The following is a 26,982-nucleotide window of genomic DNA, read 5'->3' on the forward strand; positions in this document are numbered from 1 at the left end:
AGCTCTAATCAGGTCACTTGATCCCTGAGGGTCTTGGGTTCCTTATCTGTCAAATGAGTGGGGTTCACTAACTTCTCAGAATCCCATCCAATCTCTTAAGACTTAGAAATGAGAAGCCTTTAAGACTCTTAAGGTGCAGACAAGGCTTTGATCCTTCACCATTGAAATCATAGGCTATCTAATAAAAATGGCTTGAAGAATGCCTTGCCGGAAATCAGGGATTCTCAGGGATGGAAGTGAGACAAAATACCTTCCACCTCTCAGAATCCCTATTTTCTTTCAAGGCGCAGCTCCAACTACAAGTACCTTCTCTATCTGCGGTTGATGAATAAATGTTATATATCACCATTGCCTGGACCTCTTATTTCCACCCATGCTGACCGGATCTGCTCTGCTTAACTGAAGTTGTGACTCGCTCCTCACACAGCACCACAGGGGGCCGAGGTGGGCTTTGACTCTGTGTCCGCTAGATCGCGCTGCTCCCAACCACTGTCGGGAGCCAGACTAAGCAGAGAGGGGCCACTAGGGGGCAGCAGAGAGCCCCGGCGCGCGCCGCTCCTCCCGCCTGTTTCTCTATGGTATTTGGTGGGCGTGGCTCGGGCTCTCTGGCCGCCGGAAGCGGAAGTCTCGCCGGCTCTCGTTTGGTCCGCGCTGTCGCTGGGCGAGGCGGCGGGCTTTGTTTCCCGCAGTGTTCCGCCCCCGTCCGGTGGGCGTCCGGGTCCTGCTTCCGTCTGCCCCGCGGGAGCCCCAGCGGCCTGTGCGGGCGTCAGCCCGAGTCCCGGGCCGTCCTCAGGTACGTACGCCCCCCTCCCCTCCTCCGCGGGCCCCCACCCGAGCCCCTCCCCAGGACCCCTAACTTTCCTGTAGAACCCTTCCCTCCAACTCGGCCCCCCCCTGCAGGAGCCCCCCCCCCAGCGCCCCCTCTCCCTCCTGAGTCCTTTCCCCAGTGCCCCCTCCCCCACCCGAGCCCCTCCCCAGTACCCCTAACTTTCCTGTAGAACCCTTCCCTCCAACTCGGCCCCCCCCTGCAGGAGCCCCCCCCCCCCCAGCGCCCCCTCTCCCTCCTGAGTCCTTTCCCCAGTGCCCCCTCCCCCACCCGAGCCCCTCCCCAGTACCCCTAACTTTCCTGTAGAACCCTTCCCTCCAACTCGGCCCCCCCCTGCAGGAGCCCCCCCCCAGCGCCCCCTCTCCCTCCTGAGTCCTTTCCCCAGTGCCCCCTCCCCCACCCGAGCCCCTCCCCAGTACCCCTAACTTTCCTGTAGAACCCTTCCCTCCAACTCGGCCCCCCCCTGCAGGAGCCCCCCCCCAGCGCCCCCTCTCCCTCCTGTGCCCCCCTCCCCAGACCCCCTGTCCTGGCTCATCTCTCCCAGACCTCCCCCCGCCCAGGCACAGTCCCCTCTTCAAGTAGTCCTGGTGGCCCCTGGGGCCCCGGATCTAGTACAGACTCCTGGCCTTCGCCAGCCCCAAACTCCTCCAGGTGAACGGCCCAGCCTGGTGCCCCAAGTTGGATTGTGGCCTTTGCCCTTTACCAGACATTTGGTGCACCTGCTGTGAGCCGTGGGCCACCTCCTGCCTCCCTGACTGCCCCTCGTGTTCCCTGTGCTTTAAATAAATGAATGAAAAGCGCATTAAGGCCTTGCTGGCTCTGGCCAGCCCGGGGATGTGTTCCTTCCTCACCTCTGCCTCCTGCATGGAGCCTGGGCTCCCCTCAGACTGCCCCTTATCTCCTTAGGGGGCCTTTCTGAACTAAAGTTCCTGGCGAGTGGGCTGGTTTCCTTGCATTAGTGCTCCCTTCAGAGCCCTGAACAGGGCACCTCCTCATAGCAGGTGCCTAGTAAACACAGTGGGCCGATGGACCCAAGCTGTGAGCCCTCCCCCATTCCCCAGCAGCTGCTTTGCACTTACTTTCACACATGCACGCTGTTTCTCACATTCCAGGTGACTTTAGGTGGGGACATTCCCTCGGCCTCAGTTTCTCCCTATAAAAAGGGGATCTAAGTGATCTATAAAGTCATGTCCAGTTTTAAAACTGGTTCTATGTTCTCTTGCTTTCCTCCACTCTATTGTGTAGACTCCTGAAGGGCAGGAGCCGTCTCAGCTTGTCTTTGTTTTTTCTGAGCCTGGCATAAGGACTCTTAGGGACTGAGTTTTGTGGGGGTTTTTTTGGTCACCTCCAGGGTATCTAATAGCATTTGATTCATGAGATTAGCTGTAGAGCAGGAGTCGACCTTGGGGCTTGTTCAGTGTAACCCTATCATTTTACACATGAGAAAACTTGAGAACTAGAGAGGTTAAATGATTTATCCAGGGCCACACAGGCTCCAAATTCAGTGTTCACTCTCCTGCACCACAACCAGAACTTAATAAATGCTTGAGAGCAAAGCCCCTTCCTTGCCTGAGCCCTGGATGAGAGACAGCCCAAGACTTGCCAGGCCAGGGAGCTTTTGTTCAGTGGGCAGGCTCACTGTTAAGCGAGACAAAGCAGAAGGCTTTACTTTGAAGATGCTCATGTGTTTTTGGAGAGACTCACCATGTAGACCAGCATAGGTATGAACATTGGAAGAGGAGAGAGTGGGCACAATTCACAGGAATATCAGAGACTGCTTCTCTTAGGAGATGGCATGTGAGGTGATCCTTGAGGGAAGGCAGGTATTATAGACAGTGGAGATGAGACAGTGAAAACTTGGGGGGAGTGGGGAGCTACAGCTTAGGCAAAGGCATGGAAGTGAAGAGGCCAGGCCAAATTTGAGGAGTAGCCTTTAGGCCAGTGCTCCCCACGCAGAGCTCCCAAGAATGGCTTTGGAAGGCGGCGGCTGCTAAGTTGTGAAAGTCTTTGAATGCCAAGCTGAGGCATTTGTATTTTGTCCTGGAGGCCATAAGGGCTCTGAGATTCTTGAGCAGAGACTTGTGCTTTAGGAGGCTTATTTTGACAGTCCTATGAGGATGCACTGGATTGGAGGCCAGACAGAGAGCTATTGAAATAGCCCAGGTGAGAAGTACCAGGGTGTGAACTCAATGATGATAAAAGCATTTATGTAGCACTTCGCTTACGTTGACTCACTTGGGAGTGGAGAGGAGTTAAAATCAGGTAGACCTGCAGCTGATTAAATTTGGGGAGAGAGGGAAAAGTAGAGAATGGCTGAGGTATAAGACTGAACACAGAACACTTTAAGTTCTGTACCCATTTTCTGTATATTACCTTATTTGATCCTTGCAGCAATCCTGGAAGGTAGGTGCTATTATTAATCTCCATTTTACAGATGAGGAAACTGAGGCTGAGCAACTTGCCCATTGTCACACAGTAGTAAGTGTCTGGGACAGGGTTCTAGTGCAGGTCTCCCTGATTGCAACTCCAGGACTCCAGTCACTCACTGCATCACACAGAAGTGGCTGAGCCCAGGCTAATGTTAGTCCTCCAGCTCCAAATGTGGCATGCTGCCCCATTGTGTTGCTCTGGCTCAGTAGTGCACGAGGGCTTCAGAGTCCCTTCCCCAGAGAGGGTGTGTTTCTTGTCTCCCAGGCTCACCAGTTTTCCTTTTCCTCCTTTTCCATACCAGAACTACTTGGAAGTCCGAGAGAGAGATGTGCTATGATTGTTTCTCTAAAATGGGTATTCTTGTATTCCTGACCATTTTTGGCAGTCTGGTAAAGCCCTTCTCAAAAGAATGCTTTTAATGTATGAAGAGCCCAACATGGGGATGCAGGCCTGTCATCCCTGCTCCTGGAGGAGGCTCAGACTAGTGAATTGTTTGAGTTTGGGAGTTGTGAGCTGCAATAGGGGTGGAGTCCATCTTGCTAAGTGGCACCGATCTGGGGAGTTGCTTTCACTGCATCTGGTGAGGGGCATCACCTGCCTGAGGGCCCAACCAGCCCAGCTGTAATTAGCAGGGGAAAACTTCTTGGAATTGGACTCCTGAATGACTAGGACATAGGGAGAATCAGTCTCCCAAAATATGCATAAAATAAAATACTTAGGATTACAAAAGAAACCAACTATATTTAAACGCAATCCAGGTTAAGAATTCCTGCTCCTATGTGTAATCAGTCATTTGCCAGCTGTACTTTTGGGATGCTGAGTGGTATAAAGAGGGTCTCGGTTGTTACCTACTGGTAATTTGGGGGGATTTATAGGACCTATCTTTGTTAAAGTTTCTCCTACATCAGATACAAAGAAACCCAGAGCTTGACTACTTAGTAGCTGTCTAATCTGGGCAAGTCACTTTTGTAATCTGAGATCAGAGTAGCTGTCTACAGAATGAAGGCCTTGTCACTAAGACCCTTCTAGCAGTTTCACATTCTAGCATTCTCCAATCTGGGCTTCAGTGTTTTCATCTGTAAATTGAGAGGGTTGGATTGGATGATCTTTAAGGTTCCTTCTTGTTCTAACATTCTCTGATTCTATGGTTCCATGAAGAAGTCAGCCATGTCCTCAGAGTCAAACAAAAAGCGGAAACCCAAAGTCATCCGAAGTGATGGAAACCCACCTGAGGGAAAGAGGAATCGGAGTGAACTAGACCTGGTAAGAACCAGAACCCACATGTGCCCTCACCCCTGGGCCTTGAGGCTCTGGCTCTGAGCCACCCACCTTCAGGATCATCAAAGGGTCAGTGTGTGACGTCTGGCCAAGGGCCTCTCCCCAGATTGTCTGACTAACCATGTCCCAGGCTCATCATCTTTGGACTGGGAAACCTACAGAGATGGAAAAGCCTTGGCTTCATTACTTGAAATAGCGCTGCAGCCTCTTTAAAGTGGCATTACTGGCTGAAGGAAGTGTGCCAAGCAGAGCTTTAGTCTTCCTTCGTGGAAATAAGGGGACGCATTTTCGGATGTGTCATTTGTCCTAATAGAGGTGTTCTTCCTCAGGATGTGCAGCCAGAGCAGCCCCTTGGGTCTGCGTGGTCATTTCAAATCCCTGACCTAAAATTCTTGTCATTGGCATGCTTTCCCTCCCTCATGTCTGTTGTCTTCCTTTTAAAACATGTGTAATTGATGTCATGTCTTGGTGTCTTTACATCCCGTTTGTTTCACCGCATTGACCCTGGATGAAGGCAGCACCTTGTGTCAGAGCAGAATCCCTCTTTACAAGGGGTATATCTGACAGTGCATATAGGACAGTTCTGTGCTGGTGGTGTCATTCCCCTCTGGCCCCACAAGCAGTCTTTTCTCTGGGACTGGCATGGGGGTTTTTTGTTACTCCTGAGTTCAATAGTTTTTAGTGAGCTTTTTGTTCATCTTGTTGTTGCCGCTTTGTGTGCTGTTCTTTTGGTTCTGCTCATTTCATTTGGTGTCTTTTCACACTGGTCTCTGTCTTTGCCATAGTTTTTTAGCCATGCCACCAATCACTGGACACCCACTTTGTTTTCAGTTCATTGGTACCACAAAGAGTGCTGGTACCTTAGACTCTCAGATCTTTAGCTGGAAGGGATTTCAGAGACCCTCTGACCTAATCCTCTTGCTTTGCAGTTGAGGAAACTGAGGTCCAGGGAGGTAAAGGGACTTGTCTAAAGTCACATGTAGGCTCATAGATCTGAGCTGGAAGGGAAGCCACCCATCTCCCTCATATTACAGAGCACAAAGTGGGCCCAGGGAGGTGCAGTGATTTGCTCATAGTCCCATGGATAGTTAAATAATGGGATGGGATTTGAACCCACATCATCTGGCTCCAGAGGTAGTGTTCTTTCCTCTGTACCACACTGCCTGCCTCATATGTTGGAGCTTGTGCATATCTCTTTTCAAATCTGTAGAACAAATTTGAAAAATCAGAATGCCAACCTCCAGTGCAGCCACATCATAGAGTGGAGCACCCCAGCCTACTGGTCTGAGTTAAATTGGAAAGAAATTCCTTACTCGGTACAAGTTAAAAAGCTAAGGGAAAAGACAGGAAATATTTTCCCCTCCAGTGCCATTTATTTTTCTCCCATCCCAGTTGGATACTTGCCCACTCTTCTGATGATCCACCAGATAAAAGCACATTGCTTCTCTCCACTTTCCTTGTGTAGCTAAAGCTGCTGTCGCCAGGTACGTCCACAACATGAAGGGCCCCTCTCTCTGTTCACCTGCAGGACATGAAGTACTATAGCGAGGAGACTGAGGTGGACATTCGAGACCCCAACAAGGACTATGACCTCTACAGGTTCACCTGCCATGAACTCCAGCGACTCATGGCTGAGATCCAGGAGCTCAAGAGCAGAGGCAGCAGGGACAGTGTAAGGAGCAAGGGCCCAAAGGGCCTTCCAGTCTTGTTCAGGCTTGAGGAACCGTATGCAGATTTCTAGACCCCTCACGTGATAATTCTGGTACTTTTATAATCTCCTGATGTAGAAAATGTCTGGTTGCACTGTGACTTCTCACAGCATCCCCTGGCACACAGGCCCGGACTTGCTGAGTTAGGCTGTTCTAGCCTTTGGAGTTCACATTCATGAGGATCTCCTTGCTAAGCAGAGCTTAGAAACTTTGAAGTTCTACATACCTTCGCATTTTCTTAAATTATGGAATCTTTTTCTCCTCTCAGTATCTAACTACATTTTCTCTGATTGAGGAAGGGAAAACAGTTTCAGCACCTGAGCAAATATTTGAAGGCTCACAGTTTCTCTTGTGTGAAACACTGGGCTGGTACTAGCACCCAAAAGACAAAACCCAAATAGTCTCTGCCCTGGTAGCCCCCGTTATATTGGGGGGATATGCCATGTACACAGATGAGTGAATATGAAGTAAGCACCAGATAATTTCCAGTAGAGGGTGGGGGACCCAGAACCAGAGACTTTAGGAGAGGTCTCAGAGGAGGCTGTACTTGAGCTGAACTTTGAAAGAAGCCGGGGATTCCGAGATGCACAGGTGAGGAAGGGAGCATGGTCCAAGCATGGACTTGTGTCTGCGCAAGGCCTGGGAATTAGCTGGGAACTTCATATCTGTGAACCTTCACATAGAGCAATATGAAGGCAACCCAGCAAGGGAAACTGAGACCAGAAGCTAAGAGTTTTGTCCTAGAGACAACAGTTGAACCGGTTGCTAGGCCTTTTTGAGGAGAGGAGTGGTGTAGACACACCTGCCTTCAGGAATGTCACTTTGATAGCTGTGCTGGTGCGGGCTGGACAAGGGAAGCCTGGATGCAGAGAGACCTTAGAAGCTTTTGCAGTAAATAGTCCAGCCAGGTGATAAGAGCTCAGCCAGGTCAGTGGTTGTGGAACGGGGGAAGAAGGAGTCAGATGTGAGATGTAGAAATGACTCGATTTGGAGAGCCGGTGGGTGGATATAGGAGGTGAGGGAGAGTCACTTTCAGGTCAAGAACCTCAGGAGCACAATGCCTTCTAGTACCATTCTCCCTATGAAGCAATCAGCAGTAATGGGGATGTTAAGAAGCGGTGGGTTTGGGGAGAAAATAGTGAGTGTTTTGCACATGTAGTATAGGAGAAGCTAAAGCCAGTTGGAGACGGCAGTGTCAGGATTCAGAATACTGGAGGTGGCACAGTAGATAGGATTGTGAGATGTCTTAGCCATCCCTGTGGATGACTGCAGGTTATAAGAGTGGAGAGGTTGATGAACCAGGAGGCCCAGATTGTTGAGAGTGGACCAGTGGGTTCCTCTATGAATTACTGACATATTGGGGCTAGAGAGAGACACTGAGCCAGGGACTTTGTTGAGGAAGCTACATGTGACCTGGAGGCTGCTAGATTCAGACAGCCAAGGCCAAGAACATTCAGATAGATGGACAAGAGTGGGGAGTGAACAGTACACCCCTCCTGACTGGGGAGAGGAAAGGGCTTTCACTACAACTGACTTGGAATCTCTGGGATTAGGGAGCAGAGAGTGCACGTTTGCTACCCAGAGAGGTACCAGTTGGATGGGGATTCTGCTGACCTGGGCTGGTATTTTCTCTAAACACAGGGATTATCTAGTCCAATCCCTTCCTTTTACAAATGAGGTGTTTAAGTGACTTGCCCAAGGTTACCTAGGTAGTAAGTTATCAGATCTGGCATTGAAACTCTAGTATTCCAAATCTAGCCATCTTTCCATTCTACCACAGTGTCTCTAGGTCTGTAAGGATTGAACTGAGCTGAACATATGGCCCCAATTCTTTAGTTCATTAATGATATCCCCAAATGGCCAGGGATGAAGCAGATTCCCTACTTCAGGCTGTTGGTGGCTTTGTCTGGCCTGCCTAGTTCAGGCAACCCCACGCCTATGCCTGAAGTTCTCTAATCTTTATTCCTTATTTTGACTGTTTTAGTTGCCAGGTCAGCCCCAGAGCCCCTTGGTCACTTAGCAGGGGGGAGCATTTGCCTATATTGAAGAAACTGAGACTGTTGTTATCAAATGAGCAGCTTGGACTCCAGAGTCCTAGAAACTAGAAGTGTGCCTGAGGCCTAGACGGTGGCATGGGACAATGCCACAGGTACCTGTTTCCTGGTATCCATACACTTGTAACCCACCGTGATTTAGGGTCTGAGCCCCTAGATCAGATGCCATCATTTTAATTTAAATGTTTATTGCTGTTGTTAGTGTAATACAAGTGAAGAGAGCACTTTGACAGTTTAGATCCTTGTGTAATCACAGGGATTATTTATTTAGCATCTGTTATTTTTAAAAAACAAAATAACAGATCCCCAAGCCTAGGACCCAAAAGTAAAGGAGGTGTTGTGGGCTTTCAGTCTTTGCTGATGAGTTCATTTCATTTCCTTACTGGCTTGCTTGGTCCAGCTTTTTCTTTAGGCTGTCTGTTCTTCCTTGGAATGGACCACACATCTCTGACTCTGCACGGTGATGAAGAGCCTGAGAAGGGCCAGGCCCGCAGGTGACGCCTGCCTTTTCCCACTTCTCTTTCTCTCTAGGCTTCTGAAATAGAAGAGAGGAGGCTCCAGAGTTGTGTTCACTTCATGACCCTGAAGAAGCTGAACCGACTGGCTCATATCAGACTGAAGAAGGGGCGAGATCAGACTCATGAGGTGGGACTGAACAGAGTGGGCAGTTGGAGGTCCACCTCCATCCCTCTCCTTCTCTCCTGTGATTCAGCCTCGCCTTCTCTTTACAGGCTAAGCAGAAGGTGGATGCCTATCACCTCCAGCTGCAGAACCTGTTGTATGAGGTGATGCACCTGCAGAAAGAGATCACCAAGTGCCTCGAGTTTAAGTGAGTATGTGGCAGGTGCCACACTGGACCGTGGCTTAGGGAGCACGGTGGCCTGGGAAAGGTCCCAGGCTGGGATCAGAAAGGCCTTAGAAGCTGGGGCATTGATTGGGTTATGTCAGGTGTGATGACTGTGAGCTGGGAAAACAGCCAAAAACCAAACCCAAACTGGGATTTTTTTTTCCTAGCAAGTTCCATGATGATGATTTTCAGGATATGTAGCAGTAACTCCCTTTGAAGTCACACTGTCCCTTTCTGCTACTCCCTCTTAATTTTTTTCTCTCAGATTCCCACAGTTCATGTGATTGCACTTTTGAAAATTGACCTGATTTTCTCATACACAGCTGCAGCACTGCCGCCCTCATGTGCGGAGCAGCAGTTGTCCTGTGTCTTCTTTTCTAGGGTGGACATGCTTAGGAATTTCCCACGTTTATAAGGCAAAGTCTCTGAGTTCTTTCCTCTTCTGATACCCTCCTCCAGATGCTGAACACTTCTTTTAATGTGACCTGAAGTGGGTGTGCCTTTTGGGGTTACTGTTCTAGTCATTAGACTTGTGTTCAACCCAGACCCATGTGTTGCTACTAAGCCAGGCTGACTTCACTCTAGATTTCTTCAATTTTTAAAAATTTAAATGAAGGAATATCCTTCTATCCCTGCTAGATTTCATCTAGCTGGAACTCAGTGTTCTAGCCTACTGTGATGATTTTGTGACTTGTTGAATTAGCTATGGTCCTTCCAGCTTTCCATCACCTGAAGATTAAATGTTCTTTCTGGGGCCTTATTTACAGAATCGTAGAATTTCAGAGTAGAAACGGACCCAAACTAACCCTGACCCACGTCCCAAAATAAAATCCATGTCTCCATTGAGGCAGAAAGGAAGGGAGGTGAGACAATTCATTCCTCTTTTAGGAAGCTCATATTTAAAAATAAATTGTTGTTTTTATTCTGAACTTAGCAAACACCAAATAGAATAGACATTTGTGTATACGTAGTAGAACAGAAAAGGAGAATTGTATACGAAAGTGCACATCTCTCTTACCCAATGAGAGGAACTGATAGCTTTCAAAGTTGCCCTGCTTGGCTGACCTTTCTGTTTTTTCTCTCCGCTTAAAAAAAAATGCCTCTTTTCTTTCTTTTTGATTAGCTCTAATGGGGGAAAAGAGCCCTTCTTTCTACCATTCCTGAATCATCCTCTTTGCCCTTTCTACCAAAGTCGTCTTTCTCTTGTGGCCCTTCAGCCACCTGACAGCCCCCCAATGCTTCCAGGGACTTTTTCTGCAGGAGGTGGTGAAATTCGACAAGGCCACCGAAATCTAGCCCTTCCTGAGCCCACCCCTGCTTGCAGACACTTACCACATGCTTACCCTTAATCACTGGCCTGCACAAAGAGCTCGGGCGGGGGGTAGATGCCAGATGGTCCATATTGCTTGTGGGCCTGGTCGAATGGCATAAAGAGGTATTGCTGCTCGGGAAGAGAGCCAGGGAAGCTGCCGCTGGGCCTTAGGACTGAAGCTTGTGACTCTGGTTGGTCTGTGGTTTGGTTTTCCCAGAAGGTTTGAATCTTTCTCTCTATTTAAAGGTCAAAGCATGAAGAAATTGAGCTGGTAAGTGTAGAAGAGTTTTACCAGGAAGCCCCTCCTGAGATCAGCAAGAGTGACATCACCATGGGGGACCCTCACCAGCAGACCCTTGCTCGCCTGGACTGGGAGCTGGAGCAGAGGAAAAGGTAGAAAGCCATTGTTGTGTCCTGGGGAAAGAAATGCCCTGTCGCCAAGGGGTCGGGTGCTTCCCTCACTCCCTCTGGAAGACTCAGATAGTTTAACTTAAGGCTTCCCTATGTAGTTGTCAGAGTTCCAGTAGCCTCAGGCTCTTCCTTCCCTGCTTTCTGGTTAGGGAGATTGCTCTGTGATTCTGGTCATTCGGAGTCATACCATGTCTTCTGAAAGACTTGAAAACCTGTCCCTGTGACTTGTGTTTCGTGCAGCCCATAGAGGTAGTGGTTCAGTTTTCTTCCCTGTTTTCACAGTTGAGGAGACTTAGTGATTGCTCCTTTGGCCTGAATGAGCTACAGTCTAATGGGGATGACTGGGGTGAGTCAGAGTACAGTTGGTGTATGAAAGAGACAGACCCAACCAAGCCTTTGGTCTTCAGTCGGAGCTGGTGAGGCTTGTTTCCCCTTGCCAGTGGACTGTAGCCATCCCATTCACTGGATCCCCTGCCCTCACTCCCATCACATCCTAGCCTCAAGAAACAGCCCCTCCAGAGCCGCAGGAGATACAGAGCACATATGCTCTTCCCTTCCATGCAGTGCAGAGGAATTTAGTGTATTGCCCTTAGTCCTGCAGCTTCGAGGTGTAAGGGCTGCTATTCAGGCCCCCTGAGTGCCTCTGGACTGATGGACCAGGAGGCAGGAGAGTCCCAGGATTGAATCCCACCTCTAGCACTTACTACTTTAATTGTGTGACCATAAGCAATTTCCTTTGCTTGGGAGGAGATGCCTGCGCCCTCAGGGGCCTACATTTCCTTATCTGTAAAATAGGACTGACAGGGTTGTTGAGGATCCAGTGAAATCAAGGATGAAAACCATTCTGCTTGCCTAAAAGCACCATAGGATTGTCAGCTGCTCTGTTGTCCTCTTCTCTGACATAGAAAACTGTGCATAAACTATACATAAAACTCTCTTGGGCCCCTCAAGCCATCCGACTTGTGCCTCTGTGGCAGTGTGGGCACCTAGAACCAAACCAAACACACCGGCTAGACTGGGTGGGAGAGTTGTCCTTGAATGGAGTCTCAGAAGAATGTTCCTCGAGATGAAATCGGAAATGGTTGTAACTTCCTCTGTCAGGTTGGCAGAAAAGTACAAAGAATGTCTAGCCAACAAAGAGAAAATCCTGAAGGAGATTGAAGTCAAGAAGGAGTATCTGAGCAGCCTTCAGCCTCGGCTTAACAGCATCATGCAGGTAAGTTCTCCCAGACCTACCCTCTCATCTGCTGAAACTGAACCCTAGGCCTTCTCCGTCCAGAGGATTTTGCTGGCCAGGTCCTCGGGTGTAGCCCTCAAATCATTTTGGCTCATCTGCCTGATCCTCTTGGGTCTGGGATCTTCTCTCTTACAGCCCCATGACCTCCTGTTGGTGTGGTGAGGTGGCTTGCCAGGGTCAGGAATCATTTGCTGAGCCCCTGGAATGAGGGGATGCACACATATTTGAACATTAGGGGCTTTACTGCTGATGACCCTTCTTCCTTCTCTGCCACTTTTTTCATACTCTCAATTTATGAATTTGTGCAGGTGGACAGTCAGTGCCTACTATGTGTCAGGCACTCTGCTAAATGCTGGGAATACAGAGAGAGAAAAAGGCAGTAGCTGCCTTCATGGAGCTCCATCCTAGTGGAGGAGACAGCTGTTGAAGAAGTGTAGATAGACAAGCCGTAGAGAGGAGAAATGGGACGTGATGAAAAGAGATATTGGGAATGGAGGGGATTTTAGTTGGGCCTTGAAGGAAGCCAGGGACATGATGATCTTAATGTGGGGGAAGGCCAGCAGCTGTGGCCTTTCTTACCAGTGGTTCTAAGACCATCAGGTAATGTTTTGAACCTTTAGGATAATTTGTGTGACTCAGTACTCACTAGGAGGCCAGAGCCAAAAGTGGAAAGAGGAAAGATTGAGCGATGGGTGTTAATCATGGGGGAGGAGCATGTCACCTGCACCCTTGAGGTGAGGAGGGAGTGAAGGGAATTCACTTGCTGTCATTCAGGGAGGAGTAAGGATGAAGGACTTTCCATTGAGTCAAGGGGCAAATGGAAATAGATAGCCACCAGCAACTGGTTCCCCAGTTGGCCAGGGTTGATCCTTGTCAAGGACTGTTGGTGTTGAGTATAAGAACCAGTAACTGCTAATGGGGGCTGCTCGGTCCTCTGGGGATGGGATGTAAGTTGTAGGGTTAAATCTTCAGAAAAGAAGAGGCAGTTATGGTATTCTAGAACTGTTGGAGGCCATGAGGTGTCCCCAGAGGGATCAGTAGCAAGTTGGAGTGCTCAAGCATGAGTTGGTGACTATGGGATTCATGGTCTTCTGCTGCTGCCTGACTGGCTGCAGACCCCTCCAAAGGACTCCTTCTCCTGTCCTTTGGCAGGGCTAGTGTAACACAACATAGTGGGTACCTGGTCCAGTGACAAGGACATAATATATGAAGTCATTCTCAGGGTAGCGTCCCAAGCCACAAATGATGGCTTAGGAGCTGCAGCAGAAGGAAGGGCCTGTGCGGTGGTGACATGAGGCAGAGAGACATTCATGTCCCTAGAGATGCTCTGTGGGCCAGCCTGCTTTCAACCTTACTTGACCTCCCCTGGCTTATGGTACTTGAATGTTTGCAAAGGACAGTTTGGTGACAACAGTGTATGGAAGGAGATGCACCATTGTAAAAGGGACGAGGCAGGGCCTTTATGTTGGGATTGCAGAGGCTGCATCTGAAGTCAGTCTTTGGAGGGCCAGGGATTGCCTTAGCTGCTAGAGGTTTTGACTCTGTGCTCAGGGGGATGGTCTGTGATCATGTCACCCTCCCAGTTAAGGGCAGTGAGGGATACAGTTGATGATCCTAAAGGGATTCTAATGTTTAGACCTCTCCCCAGCCCTCTACAAACACTGCAGACTTCAATTTGGGGCCATGATTCCAAACTAGAGGTTGTGTCCCATACCTCAGACCAAGCATGGCCCTCCTGTAGAGCCATTCCATGCGGGAATGGTCAGCATCCATGGGTGAGGTTGGTCAGTTCAGAGCTAGCATCAAGGGAGCACCTTGGAATGAGTAGGCAAGTATCTTCCTGGAAGTTACCAAGAGGCAGATTTACCCACAGACTTGCTGTGTACTTCTTGCTGGGGATTCCCATTCTGTCCTCAAGAACTTGGGGAGTCAACACATAAATCATTGTGTATGTGTGAGGTGTTTAGAGGTGAAATGCCAGGTAATCCCAGAGAAAGGTGCCAGTGGGGAAGGGGAGTTGGAGACTTGATGTTGGGACCCAGAGCAGAGGAAGCCACCTTGGGGTCCATACTGGAGGGCTTTGAGTAGAGGCTGGGTGAGTTTCAGAAAGGAAGAGATTCCTGATTAGGCACTTGGTGGATTGGATTACCTCGGAGGTCCCTCCCCACTCAGTCTGTGGATCTGGGTATTCTGGACCATCATGCCCAAGATACACACAGGTACCAGGGGCCCTTGGGAGGAGTCACGGGATTTGCCAGGGACTTAGCAGCCAGCTGCTTCGGCGGGAAAGAGCACATCAGGCACATCTCTGACAGGTGGTGGGCCACCTCTTTTTTGAGACTACCCATGAGAAGGAAACCACCACAGCCCAAAGCAGCTCACTGTGCTCTTTGGAGAGCTCTGAATTGGACTTTTGTCTGACATTGAACCAGAACATGTCTCTGCAGTGAGCCTTGGCCTGGTATCAGGAATGGTGCCTGCCCGAGGCCCTTCTTCTGCCCCCTTGACCTTGTCCGATCCTTCCTGTCTGGGCTGTGCTGCAGGGTCTCCGCCAGACGGGACAGCAGCCCTTACTGCTGCAGCAGGAGGACAGCTCAGCTAAGGCTGCCACGCTCCTCCTTTCTGGCAAGGACAAACTCTTCTAGTTTGACATTTTCTCATTTAGAGGTAGTGTGGCATAGATAAGATTAGAGAGAATGCTGGTCTTGGTGGCAGGAGGATGTGAGTTCAGATCCTGTCTCTGATGCTTGACCAGACAAGGCTTGTTTTCCTCAGTCTCCTCTCCCAAAGGGCAGGGTGGTTTTGATGGAGGTGGGAGGTACGTTCTCCCCAGGCCAGGAACGTGCCTGACAGCAGCTGTTGGAGGATAGGTCACTTGTGGTTTCTCTTTTGGTCAGGCCTCGCTCCCCGTGCAGGAGTACCTCTTTATGCCGTTCGACCAGGCCCACAAACAATATGAGACTGCTCGGCATCTTCCCCCGCCCCTCTATGTGCTCTTTGTGCAGGCCAGTGCTTATGGGCAAGCCTGTGGTAAGTGTCTGGAAGCAGGGGTGGGCTCAAGAAGGGCTGGATTGAAGTATTCCAGGTGGTCTTGTCGAATTTCACCACTTCCTGCAGAAAAAGCATACCCCTGGCAGCATTGGGGGGCTGTCAGGTGATGCGTCCCTCAGGGTTGGGCGGCTTTACCCCTTCCCTCCCCTCCGACCATGGAGGCTTCTCCTTGGCTGGCCTTGGTGCTGAGAAGGCTGGAGGAAGCTGATGAAGCAGCAGCATTTGAGATGCTTTTGCCTCTGAGTCTGGCATGGTTATCAAGTCTCACAGGCAGGTGGGGTGGGCTTGGGTTGTGTTTTTTGTCTCCCGAGGAACTCTCGCCCCCTCCCCGCTCATCAGTCACCTGCTGGTGCCTTGGCACTTGCTTTCCCTCAAACCCTAGCCAATGCGGGCTTTCTTGGTACCTGGATGCATGTAAATGGATAGGGGCAAGGCCGTGTGATTCTCAGCCCAAGGAATGCTTGGGACTCTGTGGGCCTGGCCACCTCTCCAGCCCTTGAGGCTCCCCTTGCGCTGCCTGCCAGATGAAGGTTCTGCCCCACCTCCAGCATAGGGCATCTCTCTCCCCTCTGACTCTGTGCACTAATGCACTGCTTCATTATTGCCTTTTTTCTTGAGTCTTTTCTCCCTTCTGTCTCCTTTTTTCCCTCTTCTCTTCTCTGTCCTGTTTTCTGCATCAGCTTACATGAAACCTTCCTCTCAGCCCCCTAGGCAGGGTGAGTATTTTTCTTTTCTTGTATCTTTCAAAGTAAGTCTACCTCCCTCTTAACTGAGAGGTCAGCCAAAGACATTTGTCCACTACCCTGTGAGGTTACTGATTTTTAAGTAGTCGGGCTGGGCTGAGCAGCAGTGACTTGCTGCCCCTTGAAATACTGTGTCAGTGGCTTGGCATCCTGGAAATTTTCTTGACCTACTTAGAGAGCAGAGGGTTCCTTTCACTGTGCTAGAGCCCACCACATGGGGAAAGTCAGAAAATTGTCAGCTGTGGGATTGCTGGCCTTTCATGTGTCAGTCTGACCTCCCGCCTGTGGGGTTTATGTGGGCTTCATGGCCGGATAGGGAACATGGCATGGTGTCAGGAACTGGACTGGAAGCCATGGTTTCGGGCCACTATAGGCGGACTCTAATCCCCTGGGGAATTTCATCCAGACTGTGACCTGCATTGGGAATGCACTAGCATGTAAAAGTGCCTCTCCTTCGGCATGTCCTGGCCTTCTTTTCTTGTATGGTGGCCTGAAGACCCAAACTGGCCAGCTTTCCCTGCTTTTCCAGAGACTCCCTGCTTGTCGGCCCCTAGGAAACGGATTTCTGCAGTAATTAAGTCATAGTCCTTGAGTTGTATTGACCTCAGGTTCCACAGGGTTGACCTGAAGTGTTGTTTTTTCAAATTGCCTTCAGATAAAAAATTGACTGTGGCTATAGAAGGCAGTGTGGAAGATGCCAAGGCGTTGTACAAACCACCTGAGGATTCTCAAGGTAAAGGCTCAGCTGGCTTTGGTTTTTCCCTTCCCTTCCCTCCCTTGTTGCAGTCTGAAATGGCCTCACTACATCTGGTCCTGTGGAGTCCTGATGTTAGACATGTCGACTGTGTGCCTGGGGCCTGGGATATCTCTGTGCTCTTCCAGAAAGTGTGCTAAAGAGGCAGCCCAAGTTCTTTTTGGGTAAAGGGTGCGGAGGGTGCACAGAGGGGGCAGCGGCAGCCCTGGCTTCTCTCCCTTCTCTCTTTGGATGCAGATGATGAGAGTGATTCAGATGCCGAAGAGGAGCAGACCACAGTAAGAGCCCTGTCTCTGGGATCCTGAATGGAGGGATGGTGTTGGGGCTGAGGACCCAAGAGTGGTGGGATGCTCAAGGGGGAGGCTTCTGAGGAAGCTGAGACAGCAGCGCTGAGAAGGGAATTTCTGCTCTTTTGTCCCCAGAAACGTCGACGCCCCACCCTGGGGGTTCAGCTGGATGATGAGCGGAAGGAGATGCTCAAGAGACACCCTCTGTCTGTCATGCTTGACCTCAGGTGCAAAGGTGAGACAGCACAAGGTCCCAGGACAATGGGCCTGAGGTCACAGACACACACTGATAAGAGGCAGTCTGGATTCGAACCCAGGTGTCTTCTGACACCAAGCCAGATGCCTTCTGTGTTGCTTCTGAGGTCTGGGGGTTTGAAATTGTAGAAGAGCTTCTTTCCTACAGCTTGAATGGTATGAAATTCATCCCTGGCTGAGCCTTTCTGTTCTCCCCACTGTGGGGTGCTGGAAGGACTGGCCAGAGGAGGAAGGTGACCATGTGGCTCCTGGCCCAGCATGCTTCTGCCAGCTGTATGGACTGGTGCCCGTTTGCTCCTGTCAGCTGAGCATATTGGCCTAAAGGTCTGTATCTGTGGTCCACCTCTGTGACATGCCCGCCCCCTCCTCTGCAGATGATAGCGTGCTCCATCTAACGTTTTACTACCTCATGAACCTCAACATCATGACTGTGAAGGCCAGAGTGAGCACCGCAACTGAGATCATCACTCCAATCAGTGCAGGGTAAGTGTTCCCAAACCTCAATTTGTTGGGAGGGGTGGGCGTGGCGGGCACTTTTCTCTATCCCAGAAGTGAGTACCCCTACCACTACCGCCCCTTGGCCCCTAGCAGAGTAGCAGGCCCCCCCTGCCTATGCTGGTGCCCAGACTACATCAGACAGAAGGAGTGGCCCACTGACCACAGCCAGGGCCTTCTCTGATGGCAGAATCCCTTGGGTGGCACCTTTGGGTTCTCTGCCATCTCAGTTTTCCTGGGACATCCCAAGGGGTGCTGGTTTTCTCCCTGGGCTCTCCTGTAGTGGCAGAGGCAGGTTGGAGGGCTGGTGGACATTGCCTAACTTATTGATGTGAGCATGATGGAGGACAAGATCTCTGGGATCTTGGGCAGATGGCCATGCTCAAGGAGAAGGGGGAGCCAGGACAGGAAGGAGCTCTCTTTTAGCTGTACTGGAGCACCATCCTCTTCAGGGAATTTTGGCTACAGGTGCCTCCATTCCCTCCTGAGCCCAGCAGAGGGAGCCCGAGGTTTCCAAAGCCACTTGGGTTCTTTATCCTATGAGCCATGAGAAGTCCCTTGGGGGCTTGGTGCCATTAAGCTTCCTCAGCGCTGTACATGAGCCTGCATCTCTTTCTGATCTCCCAGCTGTAAAAACAATTAGTCAGAGGAGCTACCCCATAAATGGAGTAAATGGAGAAAGTGGTCCCGTGAAAAATCTCCCCATCAGTCAGGCAAAGGGACACATTTCCCCTTCCTTTTGGATGAAATGGATGCTCTGTCTGCCTGCGGGGGAGAATGGGGCCAGCTCTCTTCTGCCTGTCACACTTCATTATTTTCTGTCCCAGCCCTTGCGGGTGGTGGTGAGGTCGCTGTTGCCAGTTCTCCGTTCTGGTTTGTTGGGTCACCTTGTCTCCAGTGCAGAAGATAATGTCTCTTCCCTCCAGGACTGGAGTGGGCAGGGGCTTGTTTGCTGTGATTAACTTGAGATTGGGTTTAAATTGCCAATGAGAGGCAGGCACGAGCTTGGCACTTCGCAGAGATGTTAGCCCTTAGTAATGCAGACGTGTGGTGGGGGTGTCTGCCCAAGAGGTACCAAGCAGCCTGTTCAGTCTGCAGTAGTTCTTCATCAGGATTACCTGGCTGCCCTCTGAAAGCGGGATGCCCAGGCCTCTAGGTAAAACATTGATCATCCTGTGATGTGTACGTTTCTTAGCAAAAAGTAGAATGATCATCCCTAAATGGCCCCTTCCTCTCTGGGGGCAAGATGTTGGTCAGAGACCTGGCCTTTCCTCCCATCTCCAAGTAATGGTCCTGGACAGTGTCTTTCCTCTTTTGTAAAATGGTACTATGGGTGCTTGCATGCCCTGTCTTGCAGGTGGTGAGAGATCTGAGAGTGTGCATGTGTAAACCAGCTCTAGGATCCCACTGCTCTTTGGTGCGGGGCCCTGAGTTAGGCTGAGGGAACTGGGAGGAAGGAGCTGCCCTCTAGATCTCCTAGGCTGTGGGCATAGACTGGGAGCTGCTGTTGGCAGTCCTCACACCTCTCCCTCCCTCTTCCTAGTGACCTGCTATCTCCTGACATGATCCTAAGCTGTCTGTATCCTGGGGATCATGGTAAGAAGACGCCCAACCCAGCCAACCAGTACCAGTTTGATAAAGTCGGGTAAGTCAGCTTGGGTGGTGGGTCCCACTCAGCCTCTCTCATGACGTCCATGGGGGTCCAGGTTTCCAGTGGAAACATCTTAGATCTTAGAGTAAGTAGTTTGTTAGGAGGGAAAGGATAATGAGGTTTGCACTGAACAGCTGCCTTCCCAGCTCTGTGGGAAGGAACTGAGAACAAAGGCAGCTGTCTTCCTTTGTAGTCAAGAGGTCTGGGCACCTTTTGGGTGGACTCAGAGCAAGTGGATTGAGACTGATGGAAAGTGAAGAGCCAATCCACGTTGCTTTTGTCCATTATCAGAAGATGCCTCATACAGTCATAAACAGGCAAAGGCTTCCAAGACCCCCTGTGGAACTGGAAGGGAGTTGACGGAGTCAGTTGTGAAGTCCAGCCCTTTCATGTTAATACATGGCAAAGTATCGGCCCAAAGAGGGCAAGGCAGGTCACATAGCTTATGTCCTCTTGAAAGAATTTGAACGTGGGTCTCCTTGCCTCCACGTCCAGTACTCTGCGTTGTCCCCACCATGCTGGCCATCTGCAGGCTCAGGGAGGTTTGATCCCACATTTAGTAAGTGGTCCTACACTGCAGACAGTGTGGGAATTGTAACCCAGTGTGGACAAAAGGAAGACATATACATGCAACCAGATGAGTTGACCTGTGGCTGCGCCAGGACAGTCTTTCAAAGAGTCGTCAGAAGGAGTATGTTGTATCTAAGGCCTCAAGATCAGAAAGGGATCGTGCAAACCCTCTGTTCTCACCTTTTCCAAATGAGGAAACTGAGACCCATCCAAGTGAAGTAGCTTGCTCAAGGTCACACAGCTGGTTAGAGGCCAAGTCAGTGGTGAGATGGGGGCATAGCCAGAGAAGAGCTGGAGCCAAGATGGGGGAGTGTGGTGGGGGTGGGGTGTGAATGAGCAGCCTCTTGGAAAAGGGAGGGAGGGGAAGGATAGCCCTGAGAGGAGGCCCCAATCTTAACAGAAATGACACGTGTTGTTTACTGCAGCATCTTGACCCTGAGCGACTATGTGGTTGAACTGGGACATCCCTATTTGTGGGTACAGAAACTGGGGGGCCTGCACTTCCCCAAAGAGCAGCCGCAGGTATGTATGCTGAGTTGGGCACCAAGACATAGGCTGGCGGTGTTCTGGGCAGCCTCTTTGGAGTCTCCTTTCATCCATTTCCCCCACCAGCTCCAGAGAACAGCAGAGGGCATATTCCTCTTTAGAAATGATGCTTCTTGGGCTTTTTAGCCAGGACAGTTGAAGGCAACTTTGGGCTCTCAACTCCTTCAAATTGAACATGACCTGCTGGGCATAGGCATGTGAGCACAGCATTTGCTGCTTTCATCTGTGCCGTGACTAGCTTCAGGGAAGAACTGTAATTGGAAATGGGGAGGGAGGGAGGCTGCATCTTGTGACTGAATATTCACTGATTGATTCATTCATCATTCTTTTATGAAATGCCCATGTACCAAACCTCCCTTAAAGTCCTTAAGCCTCCTGGCTTGGAGTCCAGTCTCCTCTGCCAACCTGTACCACCTGGGGCATAGAGGGCAGAACTGGGCACTGACATGGGCCTGTCCCTCCTCAGCACACAGTGACTGCAGACAACTCGCTGAGCGCCAGTCATATGGAGACCACCATGAAGCTGCTAAGAATACGGCTGCAGGCCCGCCTGGCCCTCACCAAGCAGTTTGCTTCATTGGGTAGGTCTAGCATCAAGCTGAACTTTGGGCAGCACCTAGACTAGATGCCACCAAAGGGGCTTACTCTCCTTGAGTTCCTCATCCTGAGCTGCTCTGCCCTTCCACTCAAACTGACCTTCTGAGTCCTACTAGGTGGGGAGAAGGGAAGTCAGGGTAGGGTCATTGCCAGGGAAGCTGCACGCAGTTTCTAGCTCCTCCCCTGCACAGGGTCAGAGATGCCTGACACTCTGAGGCTTGGGTGCCCCTGGTAAACAGAAGCATGGGCATGGGCAGGGGGTTTCTACCTAGTTTGAGGGGTTGATTTCTGGGACCCCCAGCTCTGGCCCTGCCGCAGCCACTTCTGTCCATTCCCCGTGAGTCTGAGTGTCAGCACTCTGTGATTCATTGATGCTAAAGCCCTTCACAGGTTCATCTCTGTGTGGAAGCTCAGGCCCTGCCCCTGAGGGACCCTTGGCCTCTTCCACTGAGGCCTAGGGACTTGCAGGGCCAAGGGATTTTCACTTTAATGACCAGTGTTTGCTGTAAGCAGTGAATACCTAATTTTTCTCACAGTGATGCCAAGTCAAGTGCAGACCTGTCTGTCCTGAACGTTGGACGTAGCTTCTGCCAGTGCTCCTGGAGCCCCATTCAAGGCAACTGGAGAGCCCAGTTGGGGAGGTTGCTGGCTTAGCTTCACCACCACATCCTCGTCCTCTTGTCACATCACCCTGTTTCCCCTTTTCTCTTAAAGAACATGGCATAGTGCCAGTCAGCAGTGAGTGCCAGTGCCTTTTCCCTGCAAAAATTGTGTCCCGTCTCGTGAAGTGGGTAGCAATCGCCTACGAGGACTACCTGGTATGTACTGGGAAGGAGGGAGAGAACATGTTCTGCTGTGACCCTCCACATGTGCAGCTTGGAACACACATGCATGCACACATGCATGCACACAATCTCTCATACACCACCATGAACACATGCTCACACCCCTGTGAGTGACTGCCTTCTTCTCTCCGATTGTTTCAGGATCTGCCTTACACCAGGGACATTGTGGAGGCTGGGCTGGCAGAGGACACACACCTGTACTATCTGGCACTCATCGAGAGAGGGACAGGTAGAGTTGTCTTCCCCTCCCTCCCCTGCTGGCTGTTTGCTCTGAGCTTTGGCCAGAGAGCAGAGCCATGGAGATCAGGCCCTCCTTTGGGCAGCCTGAGGCGAGTGAACGAAAGGTCCCTCCCCCCCACCAGAGCCAAGGAGGAGCCTCAAGGTGCTGCCACTATTGTGAGGCCCAGGGGAAGTGATGCCAGAGCATCACTGGCATCACTCTGGCATCACTGCCCCTGGGCAGCAACAGGTTTAAGCACTCAAGAGCACCTTGCTGTTCACAGATATCATTCTGGGTAGTTGCCCTTCCCCACGGCTTTTGGAGGTCTCTGCTTGTACAACTCCCACCTTCTAGATCACCTAACTTGTGCCTGCTCCAGCTGCTGTAGAAGCTTTTGTTGTAGCTGGGGCGTACCCCAGGGATCGGGGTGGCCGGCAATCTGGAGCATAGCTTGTCCACAAGGTAGCCTTCCGTGGGGGTGAGCTGGGTCATACTGCCCAAGCATTCCCCCAGCTTCCCACAGGTTTAGGGTTAGCCCAGACACAGGATGTGAGCACCACGCTGACCTGACGGGTTTTTCTTTGTCACATGGTTTGTTTTTCTCCTCTGTCTTCCCAGCCAAGCTTCAGGCAGCTGTGGTGCTGAACCCGGGTTACTCCTCCATCCCACCCATTTTCCGACTTTGTCTGAACTGGAAAGGAGAGAAGACCAGCAGCAATGATGATAATATCCGGGTAAGGGGTGGCCGGTGCAGTGGCTGGCTCTGGGGGTGGGGTGGGGTATTGACTCACTGGGGGTGCTTGTTACCCAGGCAATCGTCCAGCTTAATCCAGATAGTGTCACCTTCACTGGTAAGAGTGGAACCTCAGAGGCCTCCAAACCCAGCCTCACTGCCAGCCTTAAGGCTTGGCAGCCAGTCTGTGAGACCCCTAGCTGGCTGCAGTCAGGCCTGACTCAGTCTCTTGACTGTGGGATCAGAGGGCATCTGGACCCATAAAGATAGACCAGGGAAGGTCTTCCAGCTGCTGTCACAGCACTGGGCAAGGGAAAAGAGCGAGACTCCTGGCCTTGGCCCACACAGACCCAAATGGTCACATTGTGGGGGGCAGGAATGAGGGGAATTGGCTACTTTGGGTTTCTTGGGCTAACCTTTGGCACCAAGTTGGAGGCTCACTCATCAGTGACAAGGCACGTATGTTTGTCACAGGCCATGGAGAGCGAGGTCAGCATGTGCTACCGGGAACTTTATGGCCCCAAGCCTGGCCACCAGCTCCTAACCAATCAGCTGCAGCGCTTGTGCGTCGTGCTCGATGTCTACCTGGAGACAGAGAGCCATGACACCAGTGTGGAAGGGCCCAAGGAATTTCCCCAGGAGAAAATGTGTCTCCGACTGGTCAGGTGAGCAGGCTGGGCTTTAGGGGGACAAGCCTGGTAGTAATGACCATGCTGTCACTGGAGGCCACTTCGGCCGTTAGAGAGGAGGCCAGCCTTTCAGCTTAGCCTAAAAATATGGCAGGATTTGCTAGAGAGCAAAGCAGGTGCCAAGGGTGCTCAGCATGACCCCGAGGATGTGCCTGTGCCCAGCATCCCAGGGCATCTGGCCCACTCTGCTTTTCCCCACGTTGGGCTCCATTTCATCAGGAGCATCTTCCTCCTCCTCCTGGCCTGTGCCCCGGGGCAGCTGACCCTCCGCTCCATGAGTGGCAGGGGGGCTTGTTCTTCCTCTTTGGTGATGGGGCCTTCCCACAGACCATGCTCCTGTTTCCTCAAGAGCAGATTCAAGTCCTTGGGGATGAATCTTTAGCATTTTCTTTGTCTCTTTGGTAAAGAAGCAGACAGGAGCAGCAGTAAGGAAGGAGAAGCTTGGAAACCTCTTTCCATCCACTCAGTGCTTGTTCCCTGTACAGCTGCCTTCCTCCCTGCCACGTCCTAAAGGCCCCTGCCCTGCCCTCCTTGGTCCACAGACAGAAAAGGCTCAGCAGAAGTCTGCCTTCTGTCTGACATCTTTGGAAAGGCCCCATGGATGTCTGGCTCTACCAGGCCGAGAAAAATCAAGGAAAATCTGGTTCTCTCCTACCTCATTGTTTGATCTCCCCAAGGGAATGGCTGGATGTTCTCTTCCCTTCTTCCCTCTCTCCTCCATTCTCTCTGTCTTCTCCCTACCTCACTCCCTGTTCTCTCTCTCCCTTTCCCTCTTTCCCTCTCTCTCTCTCCCTCTCTCCCTCTCCTTCCTGCCTAACTCATAGCCTGTCTTCACAGTTCTACCTCTTGCCCAGAATGGATTTGTTTTCCATGTTCTCTAGGAGTCCTGAAGGACCCCTTCTTTTAGCAGGATATCTAGCCTCCCAAGTTCAGTGTTTCTGGCAAGGGTGGCTTCCTGGCAGGGTGACTCAGATCTAGGGCTTGAAAGCACATGAAACCACCTGGAGGATCAGGTTTCTGTCTCAATTCTCTTGGAAACGAGATGGTTGCTGACAGCTGGAATTGGAGCTAGGGACCAGTGAGGGGACAGGCGCAAAGCTGAGAGGCAGGAGACTTGCCCTGACTGGCCCCTGACTTTGGGCAAATCGGCCTTAAATGTCCATAATTCTCAAGTGAAAAATTAGACCAGCTGCCTCGAAGGTCTTATCTAGCTCTAAAATTCTATCCTCCTGTGCCTGTCAAAGGATGAAGGGTGTCACCTTCCTCCTCCTTTCCCCTGCCCCGCCCCCCCAATCCCTGTAGCAGGGAAGGGGCCTTATAGGCTCACTGAGGCGGGTTCCCATCTTCACTGGAAGATGAAAGGGGCCTCAGGTTGAAGTTTATGTCCCTCACATCTCAACCTTGCACATTAAAGAGAAAAGTGACCCTGGGAAAAGGCAGAGCCAGGCTGGTCCTCTTGGCCTCTGCCCAGGGCCTTTGGTGCTGCCAGTGCAGTGTTCAGAGCAGGCAGTGCCTCTTTCCCCAGGGGTCCTAGTCGGATGAAGCCGTTCAAGTACAACCATCCACAGGGATTCTTCAGCCATCGTTGAGCTCCATGTTACCTTTGGTCCATCCATTCGTCTATCACCTGACATTCCCAGCAGTGGGTGGGCATGAGGCGACCGCACCATGGGTGTGACCTGTGTGCTTCTTCAGGTCTTCTAGAATCCATTTTGTATTTTTAATATATTAAATATGTTCCTGAGTGAAGTGAGCTCAGTCCTCTGCATGTTTCTTGTCCTCGGCATGGGAAGGCCATGTAGACAGGCTTTTGGTTAGCTGGAGGTTGGGGGGGCTGTCATGGTGGGTGGGGCAGCAGCCCCCTCTGCCTTCCTCCATTGCCTCCTCTCAGAACTGTTAATGTGCTTTATAAAATGCTGTGCTTGGTTTCCCTCAATGAAGCCTCTTAGATTCTGGTTGGTAAGGGACCCTCCCACATCTGCCCAGGAGACAACAACCCCACTCCCACTGTCCCTCCTTCCCTGATCTGGCAGACTTCCCCATCTCCTTCATTCCGCAGTCAGACACTCCTTCCTTTCTGCCTTGGCTGTGATTTGATTAGGATTGTGGATTGTAAGCCTGTTCTTCTAGAGGTGGCTCTGCATGATGGAAGGGCCCCTTTGTCCTCAGCTTCTCCTGGCCTTAGAGGCCCCTGCATTTCAGCCATGGGCAGCATCCCTTGCCTGAGCCACCTGCATCCTCTTGTGGCCACACTGCTGTATTGTGTGCTGAATAAGTTGGAAAGAAGGCCTAAAAATAGCGTCTTAATGGAACCTGCACTGCAGCCTTGACTTCTATTCTGGGCTGGAAGACAGGCCACTGACTCAGCAGCCGGAGCAAGAGCAGGATGGGGAGCAGGCATCCTCCAGCAGCCCGGGATGGACAGGAGCTCAGCCAGGAGGGACTGGCTCCTGGGTAGGGGGGGTGCCTTCTTGCTGCTGCTGCAGGACAATCCTCCACTTCACGAGAGCAGAGAGGAAAAGAAAAAAACTACTCCCTGTGCATAGGGGAGCAAGGGCTGATGTTAGGGTGAGACAGAGAGAGACCTCAGAGGACCGCTGATTAAACCTCTTTTTACAGATGAGGAAACAGGCCCACCGGGCCCCAGTGACTTGCCTGAGATCACTGAGCTAGTAGCTAAGTCGCACCATCCAGACCCAAGTCTTCAACTCCAAACCCACTGCGCTTTCCCCAGCTCTGTGTTGTGTATGTTTCTCCCACTGGATTCATAGGGATTTGTGCAGAGAGGGGCTCCTGGGACAGGAGGGACTAAGTGGTGATAGGGAAGCACCCTGGAGAGCTGGGACTGAGCCCAGACGTGCTTGGGGCTGGTAATGACCGGAAGCCAAGAAGAGCTGCCCCCGCTGCTGAAGAGATCAGCAGACCCTTGGTGCCTCCTCTTCTTCCTTTCCCCACCTCATGACACAGATTCTCCATTTCTCATCTGGTCTTCCAGGTCTCCCTTGCAACTAATTCATGGTCATTTCCCAAAGATTTTGAGAAAAAGAAACCCCTGCAGCTTCCCTCAGCCCAAGGCTACCCCTTACCAGATTTGGCAGTTCAATGGGATTGATTCTAAACCTTTACTTTACCCTTTTTGTGGAGTAGGACCAGAACTGAATTGGAGCCCTTTGTATTTTAGCGTTACCCCTTTTGTCAACAAGACCTTTGTGTCTCTCCAGTGGAATTTTCCTTGTGGCAAAGAACACCAGCTGGTAGAACTAAGTAAAAGCGTAAGCAGTATTCTACATCCGTAAGCCCCCACCTTTCTACTGAGTGGAGCAGGGGCTTTCTTGCACCCTCTGGGGTCAGGATCAGACACTGTATTTCACCTGAGCTAGCTGCCATCTAGCTTCATGTTTCTTTGCGTTAGTATGTTGTGTGTACAATTTTTTAGGGTTCT

The 26,982-nt window shown here is 51.1% G+C and overlaps 1 protein-coding gene across 2 annotated transcripts; it reads left to right on the plus strand.

Annotated features, from left to right (window-relative positions):
• The first annotated feature begins 589 nt into the window (after nucleotides 1-589).
• Nucleotides 590-25,293, plus strand: THOC5 (THO complex subunit 5). 2 transcript variants are annotated; one of them, XM_072600030.1, is made up of 21 exons: nucleotides 590-793; nucleotides 4,415-4,519; nucleotides 6,063-6,206; nucleotides 8,829-8,942; nucleotides 9,029-9,126; nucleotides 10,703-10,849; nucleotides 11,969-12,083; nucleotides 15,002-15,134; nucleotides 15,836-15,871; nucleotides 16,554-16,631; nucleotides 16,890-16,930; nucleotides 17,075-17,174; nucleotides 17,569-17,677; nucleotides 19,233-19,334; nucleotides 20,336-20,432; nucleotides 20,923-21,037; nucleotides 21,768-21,871; nucleotides 22,040-22,127; nucleotides 22,737-22,852; nucleotides 23,326-23,516; nucleotides 25,066-25,293. In XM_072600030.1, the coding sequence occupies exons 2-21, from the start codon at nucleotides 4,424-4,426 to the stop codon at nucleotides 25,127-25,129; spliced, it is 2,088 nt and encodes a 695-aa protein (XP_072456131.1). In that variant the 5' UTR covers nucleotides 590-793; nucleotides 4,415-4,423; the 3' UTR covers nucleotides 25,130-25,293. The 2 variants fall into 2 exon arrangements, with proteins under 2 accessions (XP_072456131.1, XP_072456132.1); XM_072600031.1 differs by lacking the exon at nucleotides 15,836-15,871.
• The last annotated feature ends 1,689 nt before the right edge of the window (nucleotides 25,294-26,982 follow it).

This window comes from Notamacropus eugenii, chromosome 4 (assembly GCF_028372415.1).
Source record: "Notamacropus eugenii isolate mMacEug1 chromosome 4, mMacEug1.pri_v2, whole genome shotgun sequence".
Classification (NCBI taxonomy): domain Eukaryota; kingdom Metazoa; phylum Chordata; class Mammalia; order Diprotodontia; family Macropodidae; genus Notamacropus; species Notamacropus eugenii.